The sequence below is a fragment of the Coturnix japonica genome, chromosome 2, assembly GCF_001577835.2.
Source record: "Coturnix japonica isolate 7356 chromosome 2, Coturnix japonica 2.1, whole genome shotgun sequence".
NCBI lineage: Eukaryota > Metazoa > Chordata > Aves > Galliformes > Phasianidae > Coturnix > Coturnix japonica.
Window position 1 is genome coordinate 81,521,691 of NC_029517.1, and position 15,972 is coordinate 81,537,662.

Genomic DNA, 15,972 nt, shown 5'->3' on the forward strand with positions numbered 1-15,972 from the left:
CACAACAGTGGCTAAGGGTTAAGCTGTCTTTCTTCTGGCTGGTGGGAGTGGAGGTGATGCTTAGCACTCAGCCTGCCCCTTACTGCTGCAAAGGGCAGCACAACAAGTTCATAATGAGATGTGGGCTTCTATTCCATTTCACTTTTATTGCATTCAGGAAGTTTGAAGCCTTTTATGAAGTGCGGCAAACATGTCACTGAAGAGAAAAAGCTGTAACCAGCATGACATCAACTTGTAATCATCTTGTCAAACCATAACAAATCACAAAGCAGGTTTATATTGGAATAAATGCCAAGATAACATACAAGTCACGTTATTCTGCATCTTCTCATTTTCTATATGCAGCACAACACACTGTTTGTACCGTTAGTAGAAGTGCAGGATAATTTGACAATTACTGATTTCAGCCAAGTTGGTGTCAGCCACCTGCAAAGAATATAGGCCTTAATTTTATTCCTTTTAGACACAAAGGCAATATTTTCCTTGTCAGAATAGGAAATTCTGAGTTCAGAAGTGGAGAGGATGTTCTTCTGTTCCAAATATTTGGTCTCTCCTGATTTCTTTGTTGCTTGATGGGCCTGTTGTTCTTAATGTCATAAAAAGAGTTGTCAGGAGGAGGTGTGGATAGGGAGGAGGGAATGTCTTTCATTAGGTTCTCTCAGTTATGCTTTCTGAAAGGCAAGGAGTAAGAAATCTGGGCTTTTGCAATTGCAAGTTTTTGCTCTAATTCTGAATTACTTACATTTTGAATGAAGAAAACATCTTGGCTTGTTAACTGCTATGTGACTGCTGTCTTTTCTTGCTTTCATTTCTCAGGCAATGCTATTTCTAGTGGGCTTCATTGTTGCTACTGGAAGGAATATCTGTAAGGTTCAACTGCCTCTGCCAAGGGCCTCATTTTATTTACATAGTTAAGTAATTCATCTACTGAAGGCAGTTCTGCATAAATCCAAATTGCAGTTTGAAACAAGGTGAAACCCTCTATTATTCTTGCGCTTATCAGTTTGGATACTGATGAGTTTTCTTTCAGTAGCATTTGAAAGACAAAGATAATAAAGGAGTACTCCAAAACCTCTGTATTCACTTCTCTTGTTTCCAGACTGAGAGAGAAGCAGGAGTGGCTTGGCCAAGGTGAGTACTGGGACCCAGGGTAGTAGCAGGGCAGCTTAGCTTTGCCGCTACAAACAGAGCAGAGCAGGACCAGGGCTGATGTCAAGGTTGGACACCATCCAGTGGCCACCAGGCAGGTCTCACCTTAGTGAGGTGTGAGGCACAGATGTTGCTGTAGTGCAACTGAGTGTGTCACAAAACCATGACATGAGGCCAGGCAGCCCTCTAGGGTTCTGAGCTATTTCCCAGCAGTCTGAACCCAGACAACAATCACCCTGTAGCACAGCTGGTCTCAAGCACTGGCAGATAAACTCCATGTGTGAGGGAATGGGGCTGCAGAGCCTGCTGTGGTGCCCCATCCCTGGAGGCGTTCAGTGCCAGGTTGGATGGAGCCCTGGGCAGCTGAGCTGCTGGGGAGCCCTGCCCATGGCATGGGGTGGAGCTGGGTGGGCTTTGAGAGCCCTTCCAGCCCAAACCATTCTGTGTTTCTGTGATTCACTACAGTTGATTACCTCCTAAAACTGAGAATTGAACCAAATCAAAGGGACTTTATAAATAGATTGTGTCATTTATGTATTTCCAAAGGACACATAGAGATAGGATGAAGATTGTGAATAGGAGAGACTTCTTATTTTGCCAGACAGCCACAACTTGTGGGTACAAAAAAAGTCCCTGAAGCATTTACCTGGAAAATAGATGACCTTTTCTTTTCAGAGATAACACAGCTATTTTCTGTCTATGGAACATTTTATATCATTCATGAGTTGTCTGCACAGCTTCCTATGAGGCAGAAAAACGAAAACAACCTGCTGAGAAGATTGAGGCAGAGTTTTTGTCTTTTAGTTCCAGAAAAGCACGGTGACTTGCAGACAGGCACTCAGGTGTGTTTATCATCCCATGGGTACAAGCAGGTTATTGCTCAGAACTACTGACTGCTCAGTGGTTTGCAGGTAGGCATGGGTCAGCTGGTGGCCGTGAATGCCTGGTCAGTGCAGAACCAAGCCTCCTCCCTGCATCAGCACTGCACTGAGGTCTGTGCAAGGACCTGTGCTAGTCTGGGGCACAAGCAGAGCAAAAGGGGGGGCAGCTTGAATCTGCAGTTAGGGTAATCAGGGATGTGCTTTTTTGTGTATATGCACTGCCTTCTTATCTTCCTCCTGGTGGGACCAAGTGAATTGTTCTGTAAGTCGTTCCTGAAGGGGTGGTTTTCATCTTTATCAATCATCAATCCAAATTTACACTTGGAAAAATGCATTCATAACATTTCTTGCCTGTTTCAATATTTCAGATGCTTGGCTTTCTCACACCATCCTTTTGGTCCTTAGAACCGATACAGCTTTTTGTAAAGTGTTTTATTCAGCACACAAGAAGTGACTTTATTTTGCTATTTGAGTGCGTAGAAAGTTTGTGCATTCTTTTTTTTTTTCTTCTTCTTCTTCTTTTTTTTTTTTTTTTTTTTTTTTTTTCTTTTTCTTTTTCTTTTTGCTTAATAGCAGTAACTCCCACGAACTGGTACAAAGCTCAGTACTGTGCAAGCAGTTTTTCACTCTTAGAATGCTGCTACTGAAAAGCAGATATTGTGCAAAGTACCATCGATCACTGCTGCGGTTTTATACAGTTTGTCACCATTGTTCTTCGTATAGCATTGAGTCACATTTAGGGCTATGGTACAGCTCACAAGTGTTCAGCAGGGAAAAAAGTGCTTGTTTTTCAGTTTTGTTTCATTGTTTTTAATTAAAAAGAAAAAAAAAAGCCCTTGTTATATATGATCTAGTGTTAGTGATTTGTTACTGTATAGAAAATAAGTCTAATGCAGCCTTCCTGCCAAGATAACATGTTTAATATTAATATATTTAGAAGTGTATGATGATGTTTGTAACAATGGACTAGGATGGAGTCTCTGAAGAGCCCAAGTAGCTGAGGTTAGATACTGAAATATTAAAGAAGAAATCTAAAATGCTGTTCCACCAGATGGTTAGCTCGGGGCAAAAATGAACTTTTGCTGTGTCTCCAGATTTACTGGACTTCTCACTTTAACTGTGGGATTTCCTGATTGTTTTCTGGAATATTTTTTTCTGGCTGAGAGCGCACTGTATCTAAGGACTCTTAGATAAAATCCAACTGAAAGCTAAGTGTGTATCTTTAGATAAGAAACGAGTGGTGTAGATTTAGGTGTTTTATATTGAAGCTCTTATTCTAACAGCACCGCAGAGTTGATGGATATCTAAAGTGTGCGTTAAGTGTGCTGTTAAGCATTTAACAGTGGAGGTTAGGAAAGGTAACATCTTAAGCTTTTGACTCATTGTTTTTGAAGTATGTATTTTCTTCCCATGTTAGCTATTGACAGCTCTGACTGCTATTGAGCAGGTGGGTTTTGCAACCTGATGAGGTTTCAGAGGTGAATTTGCTGGTGAAATTAGTGAATTTGATCCAGAAGTCTACTAAAGCCTCCAGCAGTATGGCAAGGGAATGCAATTCTTCACTCAGAGGGCTGTGAAGTGTTGGCACAGCTGCCCAGAGAAGCTGTGGTGCCCCATCCCTGGAGGCGCACAAGGCCAGGTTGAATGTGGCCCTGGGCAGCTGAGCTGGTGGGGGGCAGCCCTGCCCATGGCACGGGGTGGGACTGGGTGGGCTTTGAGGGCCCTTCCAGCTCAAACCGTTCTGTGATTTGTATCTGTCTGTAAAGGTCTGGGTTCATCCTTCTCTTTAACTTGTTAGTCATCAAAAGAAATTCTCATCATTTTCTTTCTGATATTTTTATTTCAAATATCTTAGTTGGATCTCTCTGCTGATATTTTAGATTTTCTGTGGAGTAATTTCCCCGTGCCAATTCAGTCAGTGCAGACTGTTTTAGTTCTTTGTCCTTATTGCTTCATTTGCTGGAACTTCCTGCTTGGTTTCAAGCATTCCTTATTGTAGCTGCAGTTGAGGCTGTTATGAAGAAGATATTGCCTGCTGTAAACCCTGTGATAAATTCCAGAGATTTCCTTCTTGAGTCTTTTTGACAGACAAAAGGAGACATTTTAATCAGATCAGATATCAATTCTTTAGACGCATGAGTTTGCTTCTGAAAAATATTTCATTGGACACCAAATTTTGTTACCAAGGAAATCTTAATTTTTTATAGTAAATTAAAAATGCTGGGAAGGCTCTGAGTAATTTATCACTGCTATATGGTCCGAAGTGCTTCTTTTCTCTTGTATGGATTGTCTTAGAATGTTTTCATAGCCTCTACTTATTTATCCTGCAGCAATTCCTAGATCTGTGCTGATGTTGTTCATCATGCAGCCACCAAACAAAGCTGTTTTGAAAAGCAAGGCAGAGCATGGTGGCAAAAATCTGTTCCCTTCTTTTACGTCAGGATGCAGAGTCCCCAGGAGCTGAGTTCCTTGCAGCAGAGAACTTTTTAACCTGTAAGACTAGCCTCACACAGCCTTGAGATCCTATGCATCAGTAGCATCATTGTCGCTAATGTGCTTTGGTGTGGTGAATTTTGGCATGCAACTTCAGATACAGCAGGGCAAACTTGTCCTCTTAGTAAGCTAGCGTTTGGGCCTATTTTCTTTAGCTCAGAGTGATAGTTTCAATAGCGAACCTCTGGAAGACTCATAACATGAATAAAAACTTAAATAAGATGTACAGAGAAAATGCCAAGCAGCCAAAATAACAAATCTGAAAGGCTGAAAGGATATATTGTCTAAGTACTTACTGTACTTTTTGAAACGAGCAGTTAGCTGCTGATGTTCAAAGCAGAATGACCATTTTTCCTCATTTTAGCAGTAGTTGGGATTTGACTGCGCTGGTGATAAAAATGTTTCAAATATTTATTCAAAGAGTTTGGCCTGGTATGACTCCATAGTTTATTGCATTTGCGGGAATAATGATGCAGTCAAAGTCTATAAAGCTCTAATGAAGAAAGCAGAAGATGGCTGACTAAGCATGCGATGGGGAACTTTTTCATGTTTCATTTATATCCCTTCAGAAGTGGTACCTAATGAAGTGAGTGGAATACCGGAGAAGCTTATTTTTTTATTTGATCATTGTTTCAGTTTTGAGTTCTGCAGGTGCCAAACTGTCTTGTTAACTTAAAAAGGCATCGGCTCCTTCCCCAGGGAATATGTAAGATGCTTGAAAGATATTACCCATAAAAATTGGGTATTTTCCTTCCTTAGTCTTCACCACATGTAATATGGTGTAATGGTTTACACTTTGGTAGCTCCCCACTACTGCTTTTTCCATCTCATGCTCACCTGAAATGATCAGACAGGCAGCTGCAGGGAACAAAGTAGAGAAGCAGAGCAGCAGGCTGTGAAGAACAGCGGTGTTTCCTTGCTGAGAGAGCTGGACAGAGAAATAAGAGAAAGCAGGACTGCAGTTGTGCACAGGGGTGTGGGACATTAGGGATGGCAAAGCAGCTGTGTTGAATTTTATACTAACTGATTATTCAGAGCTGGAGACATGGTTCACTTTTTCCCAGGCCCAAATATGTTTGCTTTTGCAGAAGAGAGTTTTGAGGACAAGAGCATTTGAAGGGACTTGTTCCAGTCTGCCCTGCCAAGGATCATTGCTTCTCAGCTAAGATGTCAGTGAAAGGCCAGGAGGTGAGGAAGGTCGGGGAAGGGAAGAGAAGCACATTTTAATTGAGGTTAGAGGTGGAGGAACCTTTTGATTTGTAGTGAAGGTCTTTTTGGGAAGCCTGAGGTGGAATGAAAATGTAAAGCTAGCTTGTTCAGAGAAAAGACCGCTCAGCAAGCCATAATGCTCCTTATGCAGCAACTTGTTTCCAGGTTTTGAGCCTGATACCAGCTCTGCCATCTCCCTGACCACCTTCAAAGCCCTCTCCACCAGCTGATAACTCAGGCTGACAGTTCTCATCCACAAGGTAATCTGAGATGCCACTGGTGGAGGAGCCCTGTTTGCTCAGTGCCATGTGAGCCATGAGTTCACATGCTGGGAGGAACAAAAGCGTTCAGGCTGCTGTTGGTGACTGGCCCTGTATACTATGGGCTCTTGACTGGTCAAAGCCCTTGGCCATGGGCCTTGGGCATCCCCTGTGGGTAGGCTCTCGAGATAACATTACCAAAGGTGAATTTATGATTAATGCTATGGGTCTAGAGTAAGCATACCAAAGGCTGTCGTAGTCCCCAGCACTGCTTTCAGTATCTTAGCCATTCAAGGACCTGTTCTTACTGTCCATAGCAAAGGCAGAGCTAGTGTTCCAGATGACTGTGTGCTGTTTCCATGTTGGACAGGGATTGTCTGTCATTGTCAGCATCTTAAGGAATCACTTAGGTTGGAAAAGACCTTCGAGATCATGAAGTCCAACCATCTTGAACTGGAAGTATAGTTCATGACCTGCTTCTGTTTCCCCAGAGGGTAACATTGGAGGCCTGAGCTTCTTTTCCTGCCACAGGCAGAGTGAGAGGATGTGGGTCTTCTGGGCCTCTGCCTCCCAGGGATTCATGCTTTGACACAGCTGGTCCAATGCAATTATGCAGCTGTAAGAAACACCTGCAGTCTTTTCCTCCTCTATTCTTTTACTACAGGTGAAAATTAATTCCAAAGTGAAGATAATGCTGGACTAATACATTATCTGACAGCTGTGCAATTGTTCTGACCATTGAGAACTGCAGTTCACATAACTTTAAATGTCTCTCTGGACCCTTTTTGGTTTTAGAAGGTGCTGAGTAATTCTTTAATCAACTCAATTGGAGAGAATGTAAAACAGTCTAAAGGCTTATTTCTATCCTGTTAATTCAAATATGTTTAGAAACGTTAGCAAATAGTGTACTGGATAGCAGGTATTACTCTAAATGTCCTGTATGGCGCTGTTCTGTATCTTATAAAAATTTTCTTCTGAAATCTATTAACTCCTCTCCCTGCAAATCCTATAATGATGGTAACTCTGAGTAGGTAGTTTTCCTGTGGTCACGATCAAAGCATGTTTCTTAAACCATACTTGGTTAGTCTGTTTACAAACATATTTTATTTTGCAAGGTATGCTTCATAAATATAATTTGTCTCACGTATACTTAACCCTGATTTAAAAAACAAACAAACAAAAAAACACCCAGTAACCCAGTAATGTTTCAGATAACCAACTGCTGTTTCGAAGCATCATGATTTTTAACAGCATATATTCTACAGCTGGCTTTGCATGTCTCTTATCATGCTCTGAGCCTTTTGAACGAGGCTAGCACGGTCACTGCCCCGAGCTCACAGTGAAAGAACTCTAATACTGTGTATTCAGTTGTACTAACAGGAATAGGTTGTTTCTCAGGAAAAAGAAAAAGAAACAAGAACACCAAAAAAACCTGTGGCTGATGTGGAAAATACAAACCATAGCGTGAGCTGTTGTGCAATCTGATTGAAATGCTAGTCATTTTGCAGGAGTGGTATGTACAGGTTTTGCAACATAACTGTTGTTCATACTCAAGGTGGCTGTAACAAAGATAAATAAGCAGTCCTTCATTTAACACCGGTCGGTTGTACAAACTGTGAGGATATAGCAAGGGGCTGGAACTAGATGATCTAAAAAGTCCCTTTCAACCCAAGCCATTCTATGATAACAAATGCTGATGGATCAGACAGGTGATTTTATTTTTCCTCTGAGTACACAAAATGGTTTGTTACAAATGACGCCCCAGCTCATTTCACTGTGGGGCGATGGTCTTTTGTAAGCTACTTAAGATTAAACCAAACCTGTATGTTCTAGTAATAACAAAGGGACATTTTTCTTCAAAACCGGTGGGTGGATAAAATTCTTTTAAGTTTTATTTTCTTTTTTCTTCTTGTAAAAATAAACCTTCTGCGGGTTGTATGGAGAGCTGCCACATGCTTCTCATAGATTCCAAATTTCTGCCATAGCAAGTCCCACTGGTTTCAACCACAGGCTTTTTTGTTTTCTGTACTCTCCTTTGTAACCCTCAGCAAAGGGAGGCAATGCCAGATTTGCTGGAAAACAAGAGCGAGAGGCTGCAAGCCAGGCCTACACTGCTGCATTCCTCTACAATGGTAGGCCACCATGTGGGCTTCGCTCCGACTCCTCATTGTGAGCCAAGGGCAGAGAGAACCAGTGGGGTGAAAACAGGCAGAGAGCAGGGCTCTTGGGCATTAATTGCAGTCCTGATCAAAAGATGACTTTCCCATGGGGTATATTTTTAACCTTTTGGAATGCTTTATTATTTTTTTCTTGTGAAATTTGTTCATTTCAGCGTGCTCATAAGCATACCACACCTTCTTGCAGCCAGGAGGCAAATGACAAGGTCTGGAACAGTTCTCTTTTTGTTACGTGTGCTCCCACACTGTTAGCTTTCTTCACCTAACAGCACTGAATGTAAAGGCAGTACGTGGCTGAATAGAAGATCTTTCTGCAAGACCTCAGAAGAAGGGATTAAATGGTAATTTCATACAACAATGCATCACTGCTTTGAAGAAATATATAGACTGTAATATATAAAACAACTATAACAGGGGAAGAGGAGGAAATGCAGTTCATTGCAGCCACAGATAACAGTTTCCTCCCTGCCCCCTGCTAACTTCTTGTGTGTTGAGTCTGGAGGTAGTGCATGACTTTTAGAGTAATTTTGAGAAGAAAGGCCTGTTGTATTTCTGGTTTTAAGCTTCAGCATCATCAGTAATGAGAGAAGACATAGTTGCTATGCAACTACTGCTACCACCGTTTGAAAAACATAGCAGGCTGTCTTTCTGTGATCCATTTCCTTTGACATGTCCATAATGAACAAAGCTATTTCAGCTGCTGCCACAACTCATTTTGCTGCTTTAATTGAGTGTCTGTGTGATGAAGTGCTAAATTTCTTTAGTAAGAGGATACTTGAAGATATAAACAACACAAGGTGTACAACTTTGAAGATGGTATGGTGTTTGTTTTCCTCCATCAAGTCTAAAACCTGGCTCCCAGAGCAGCCTCTTACTGCAGGTAACAGGGCATCAACACATTTCTGCCCACAGCAACCACATGTGCTTCCTGTTAATAGCCAGGCTCTGGGCACTGACTACAACATAGAGTTATTGCTGCACAGACTACAAGTGTGTTTTTCTCTCTGACATGCAGATGTCAGGAGTTAAATGTCCATTGGGGTAAAGCTTGAAGATAGACAAGATTTTTCCACAAGTGGGTTTCCTGTGATGGTATATCCAAAATCTCTGACACAGCATTGCTAGTTTTTACTCAGGGATGCTGTAGAACTTAGGTGCCTTCACTGGAATGATAATGCTGAACCTCAGCTGTAATGGATGCATGGTGTATTTTTATTTGTTGCATAGAACCAGTTCTCTTAAACCATAAAGTTGTCAGCAGGAGCTGTAGAAATTACGTACTGTTTGTTTAATCACAAAGTAAGACTTATTCATTATGATTAGTGTCGCCATTCCATTATGAATGCCACTTTCTTACATGTTTTCATCTGGCCATTTGTTCTACCTTGGTTTTCCCTTATTAGTTGAAAAAAATCAATGTAGTTACCCTACCACATGGGATACCACAGCAACAATACAACACAGCACTAGTTTCACCTGCTTACTATGGAGATCTCTTCTACTCCATGTTCATCATCTAATTTTAAAGCCCAGGGCCCCTGAAGTGAAAGAGGGAAGCTTAGGAAAGCAGGTAAGGCAAGTGGTCCTTGCTGTTAAACAACACAATTTACTACTTGTGTTGCTTGTAATTTTATATCATGTCTCCATATAAGCATGGCTTTGAATTGGTTGCTGCCAGCTAAGTGTCTTTATTTTAAGCAGATTCAGTGCAATCCTTGCAAACTGCTGCTGCTTGCATGAACATTGCAGTGATGAGGCCCAGTACTCAAAATCTGAAAGTCCTTTGTTGTGCCCCAAGCAGCAAAATGTCAAACTGGAAATTAATATTAGCAGACCAGGAGCAGCAAAATGAGATCCAGCTGCATACAGACAGTCTGTTTTTACAGGATATTGGAGGCTTTTGTTTCCCCCCTGGTCAGTCCTGTATTTTTAAAGGAACTGACACAAAATTGGGCAATACTACTTACTTACAAGGAGTTGTGTGCATGTAACCAGTCTTCTGTTATCAGTAACTCTCTGGATAAATCGCTTCACAGACAGACTTTTCCAACTCTGTTGAATGAGCTCTGGGAATTGTGTTTCATACAGCTGAGAGAAGGCCTGAAAAATGGTGCAGCTCATATTTGCAGTTAGACCTGCTTTCCCTTTGGCAATGAAGGGTCTATTTAGTGGTAAGTCATTGCAGTTTTTTTTCTGTGAGGAAAATTGTGCCCCATTATACCATTACTCAACTGCTGTGTATGAGAGGGGTAGATAGAGGTGCACTCTGCTAACCAGCAGAATGGAAATGCCTTATATTCTTGTCTGGTAGGAGTGTTATGCTCTGTAATGTCTAATGTATGCAGTAAGGGAAGAGTCAAAGGAGTGCCTTTTGTGCTTAGTAGTTGGTTTCTTGTTTTTGTGGAGCTTTCATTTATAGTTTGACAAGCTCACAGGGAAAGTAATTTCCTACGTAGAGAAATATTCATCTTATGCTATGAAGTTGTATTGAAGCTACAGAGAACATTAATCTCTGGGTGGACTGTTTCCCACAGAAGCAATAAGACTTGGTAAGGAGGGGAGGAGGAGAGCGGCCTGTAATGGAAGTGGTCTCTTAGCTAACCACAGTAGTTGAACTCCTGTGAATTTGTTATGATGGCATTTCTCTGTATTGGTTTTGCTAGTGTAGCAAATGGGGAAACTGTTTGTAGAAAGGCTTAATGCAACAGTAGATCTGTTCTGGTTTTGTTTGGAGCTATGACCAACTGTTTTTCAAACTAGCGTACTGTGTGCAGTCTATTCCAGACAGAAATATTTGTTCAGAATTGACTTTCAACAATTTGACAAGCATCAGACAAACCTAGTAATTAGCTCTTGAAGTAAAATGTCTGATGGCATGCTGCCTTCTAACACAGATCCTTTAAGTTAGGCTGGGAGCCATTTTTTGGTCTGCAGTATCTCAGCACTGAGAAACTGAGGAGAAATCAAGGAGAGAAATCAAGCTTTGCTTCTTCAGGTAATTTGATCAGATAACTTCCTTCTTCAGCCACATTTAACAGGTTCAACAGTGTTCACCACACTTGCCTTTCATACTTTGAGACTGCTGAGCCATGTAGTTGAATTCTGTTTCTGAGGAAATTAAATGTTGAATTGGCCTGGTTTTGTTTCATAGAATCATAGAACCATTAAGGTTGGAAAAGACCACTAGGATCATCTAGTCCAACCATCTACCTCCCAGCAACATGGCCGACTAAACCGTGTCCGTAAATGCAACATCTACCCTTTCCATGGAACATCTCCAGGGAAGGTAACTCCACCACCTCCCTGAGCAGCCTGTTCCAGTGCTGAGAAGAAATTCTTCCTAATATCCAACCTGAACCTCCCCTGGCACAACTTGAAGCCATTCCCTCTAGTCCTACCGCTAGTATTTTGCTTTGTATAAAACAGGTTCTGACAGTAGCAATTGTTCAGACAGGGCTGAGAGGTCCCAGCTAACTTGAGGCTTATTCAGGGATGTCGTTTTGATTGTCAAGAGATGTGATGAATCACTGTTGCCAAGTTGAGCTTCAAGGCACAGTGGTTTTGAGCATAGTGAGGTGTGGCCTGACTCCTATTAAAGACAATGGAGGTTAGTTTTAATATTGGTTCACTGAAAGTCCCCTCAGAGTTTCCATTCATTTAATTTCATTAACTGGCTGTTTAGATTTTTCTGGTTCATCTATATTGCTTCATTTTGGAAACAGATGGCTTGTCCACTCAGACCAACAGCGTACAATTTAATAGTCTTCCAGTTATGCTTATGGAAATGCAATGTGCTGTATTTACTCTTAAAATTAACCTAATTTGCAAGACTTTTTTGGGGGGTAAAAATAATACCTGCAACCCTCTTCTTCCCTGACAGCTTTCTCTTGTACAAATGATGTGTCATAGGAAGGCTATTCTTGCTTATTTGAAGTCTTATACAGCCTTGTCAAAGCAGAACTTCATATTGCAGGAAGAAACAAACAAAAAACACATCAGCATAACTTGCCCTGTCTTTATGATGGGCCTTAGTAGAAGTCTAAATACTTGTTTCTAACCAGACCTATGCACAAACGTTTGCATGTTCCATTATTTCTGGGTCTCTTAAAGGTGGCTGCTCTCTCAAAATTCGCTTGAAGACTTCACTTAGTTAGCTCAAATATTGTTATTTATGTATTTTTACACCTTAAAGAACACTTGAGCATGAAGAAAATTTAGAAGAAAACTTACTTAAATGTATGCTTTCATTACTGAAATAGAACATACAGAAAGATTTATGCTTCACAGCTCACAGAAGCAACTTTTATTGCACAAATGCCCTTCTTTGTTGCTTACCAATGCACGTATTCAGTGACACAAAGCACAACTGTTGTAAAAAATATTAGTATGCAGATGCTCTGGTGTCTTGTTAATGCATTTAATTAAATACAATAGCTCTTTTGTTTATTTTTCTTTTTCTGTCCTTGAATGGATTTGTATTATGGTATAGAATCCGGGGTTATGGTTGCTATTTAAAATGTTTTGCAATTTCAGAAAGTGTCACGTACTGGTGATGCTATTTTATCTTTCATTTGATTAAGGAAAAACAGTTGAGGTTTAGTAACTGGTAAGGAATCCAAAAGCATCTTCTCAGGAGAACTAAAATCACAACGGTGCCAGCAAATATCTTCCTCTTCTCTTCTGATGAGGTCTTAAGTTACAATTAGCAGTGGTTAAACAAGTATAATCCTGAGAAATACTTTCAAGTGTTTTAACCAAAGGAAAGTCTAAGATTCCCTAATGTAGTCTGGGTAGTTTTCAAAGGCACACATTGGAATTGCACAAAATATTTTCATATGAGAAGCTGTGTTAGAACTGCAGCAGGCTGATAACAACAAATTGTCACTTGGTAAGTACTAGGTATGTAGTTGGAGAAATCATAATTTCTGTCTTGTGCTTTTACCCTTTAATTTACTTCAGAAATGCTCTCAGCCTGAGGAGAGGTTTCTTCAGTGCCCTGTGGGTGGGAAAAGTGGCATAAAATGACTTCATCAAGTCCAAAATTGCTTTGAAGTACTGGAGCCCTGGCTATTTAGGAAATGTAACAGTATTTGCCGGATTCTGTTCCTCACATGGCATCAAAGGCCAGAGCAAAGGGAGATTTAATGAGGTAATCAGGAAACCCTAAAAGTAACACGTGACTAACTAGAACTTCTGTCTGAAATTTCAAGCTTTATTAACTCCAAAAAACTTGATATTTGTGACATGGGGGGTGTGTGTGAGAAGTGTTTGCTCTGAGACTGATTCTCAAGCAGTAATCTACCAACAGGTTTGGTTTGGTTTTGTATTCCTGGGAAGGCATATTAGATGCAGTATGTATCTACATGTTTTAGTCTACAACAGAGGAAGACAAACAAAAAACTCAGTTTTCTATCAACATAGAGCATGTGTTAAGTGCTATGTGTGCTGTAACGGATTTATTTTGCAGATAATCCAGTGTGTGCATCAGAACCCAACTGTAGAGAAGGCAGCAAATATTGGCACAGGTCAAGGAGATCTGTCTTGGAGCTTCTCTTGGAAAAATGCTCACTGGGTTCTGTGAATCCTTTTTAATCACTTCTCACAAATACTAAATGCAATTGGGATAGCTTTGCTCATGGCCTTCAGCATCAGATAGTCTGGGAAATGTAGGGAGAACAACTGTCCTGGGAGGCAAAGCAGAGGTTGCAGTTTTTTTTTTTTACTTGTTTGAAGAGATGATAATTAAGTAGTAAATAAATCTCTCACACCTCATTTTGCTTTTGTTCATGAATTTAATGGAATTGCTTCACTGTCAAAGTGAGAAATTCAAAGCGGGGGCAGAACTTCAGCTGGAGAAGGTTGGACAGTGCAGAGGGGGAGCATGCACTGGGAAGTGATCAGTCCTGCTATGTCACTTGAACTACTTTCCCCTGTTTAGGAGACAAAAAAACATGCTGTAGAGTTCCAGTCTTCAGTGGAAAGTACTGGAAATCTGCCTGTCCAGACGTTGTAGCTAAAAGCCTCAGGGTCACTAAGCTTTCCACATAAGCCAATTGAAGTCAGTTATGCTTCTAACAAATTAATCTATTTACAAATACTTGTAATTTAAAACAAAAACAAACAAAAAACAAAAACCACAAAAACCACCTAGAACTACTGCAAATTTCGTGTGAGAACATCACTGCAGTTTCAGTTCCAAGATAGCTTAATGTTCTTGCAGGCTGCTAGAGAACATAGTTGCGTCGCAACAGCACATATTACGGGTTTTGTATGAAATGGCCATCTCAAGGCAGTGGAAAGAAAGCAGCATTGTTCCCGGGCTGTTTTTCACAGGCCTGTATTCATATCTCATCCTTGTTGTTTGCAGGAGAGGCAGATGTGAACCAGAACAATGGGACCTCCACGAAGAGCCCAGCGGTGACAGACTCCAAAGGCACAGCGGATCCGAAGAATGCCTGGCCCCAGTCCCACCCAGCTGACACGGCCGGTCGCCCCCACTTGATCCGCCTCTTTTCCCGAGATGCCCCGGGGAGAGAAGACAACACCTTCAAAGATCGGCCCTCGGAGTCAGACGAGCTACAGACCATCCAAGAGGACAGTGCAGCAGCTTCAGAGAATTCGGATTTGATGGCTTCACAAAAACGCTCCTCTTTCCGGCACGGATCAAAAATGGCATCGGCAAGCACTATAGACCATGCTCGACATGGATCTCCAAGGCACAGAGACTCGGGTCTACTTGACTCGCTGGGCAGATTCTTTGGAGGTGACAGACACGTTCCCCGGCGGGGCTTTGGCAAGGTGAGCTCTGAGGAATAGAGAACTGCACAGCTCCAGGAAAAAAAAATAATATACAATTAAAGAGATAAGGGTGGGACTGAGAAGAAGGTGTAACTGCTAGAATGCAAGAGTTGACTTAGCCAGCAAGACTGTACTTGCAGTTGTGTAACTTAATGCTTGGCTTTGATCTGAAAATAACAAAAAAACAAAAACAAAACCAACATAAATCTGAGAAATGCAAGGAGCTGTTTCTGGGTTGTGACGAGGTGTATTAGAAATCCAGGTGGCTCTAGAAACATTACCAAGCAGAATTTTGATGAGCATTTTATATGGCGTGCTGTGTGTATTTGTATGCTGTGCTGTTTAGGGAGAGACCTGAGCCTGCTTTTGTGTTGTTTTTAAATATATGTGAAACTGAGCTGGATGAAAGCACTAAATGCAAAGTGATGGCTCTATGGTTGGGCAATAACTGTGGGACAGACTTAGAAATATATGATGGAAAAAGAACGACGGCCCGATTCTCAGCCTGTTTGCACAAGGGCACATTTTAAGGTCAAGTTGGTAGCATTGCTGAAGGGACAGGCTGACAGGTGTGCAAAAAATGTCCAGCTAAGACTTATATTCTAAGCACTTAATATCAAAAATTGTGTAATAAAATCATGCACTAATTCTGAATTGAAAATCAAGGTATAGATGAAAGGAATACCATATTGTTCCCTCTCCTAGTATTCATCATCATCCTCTGTTAGATACTATACATTGTTCACTGTTCTTGGAGAGCCAAAACTCATCATTTACATAGCAAAGGGTACAATGAAAATAAGCAGTCTTCTGTTCGTGTGTTTACACACTACAAAACCATTTGAGCTGCTCCCCAAACCCTCATTTTAGCTAAATGTATTGTTTGGTACAGTTGCTTGAATTGTATATGTTACAAACAGCAGTACTCCTACTTGCTAGCAAGCCACAAATTTTTCAATAACCTTTGACAACCTGTGCTATTTGCTCCCCCACGATGCTTGCTGG

General features: G+C 41.1%; 1 protein-coding gene across 2 annotated transcripts in view; it reads left to right on the forward strand.

The window, feature by feature from the left end:
* MBP (myelin basic protein) overlaps window positions 1-15,972 on the forward strand; it is a 100,034-nt gene that overhangs the window by 68,408 nt on the left and 15,654 nt on the right. For both annotated transcript variants that reach the window (XM_015855126.2, XM_032442611.1), the window contains exon 4: window positions 14,537-14,967. In XM_015855126.2, the coding sequence (XP_015710612.1) occupies window positions 14,537-14,967 (431 nt within the window). The remainder of the gene's footprint in view (window positions 1-14,536; window positions 14,968-15,972) is intronic.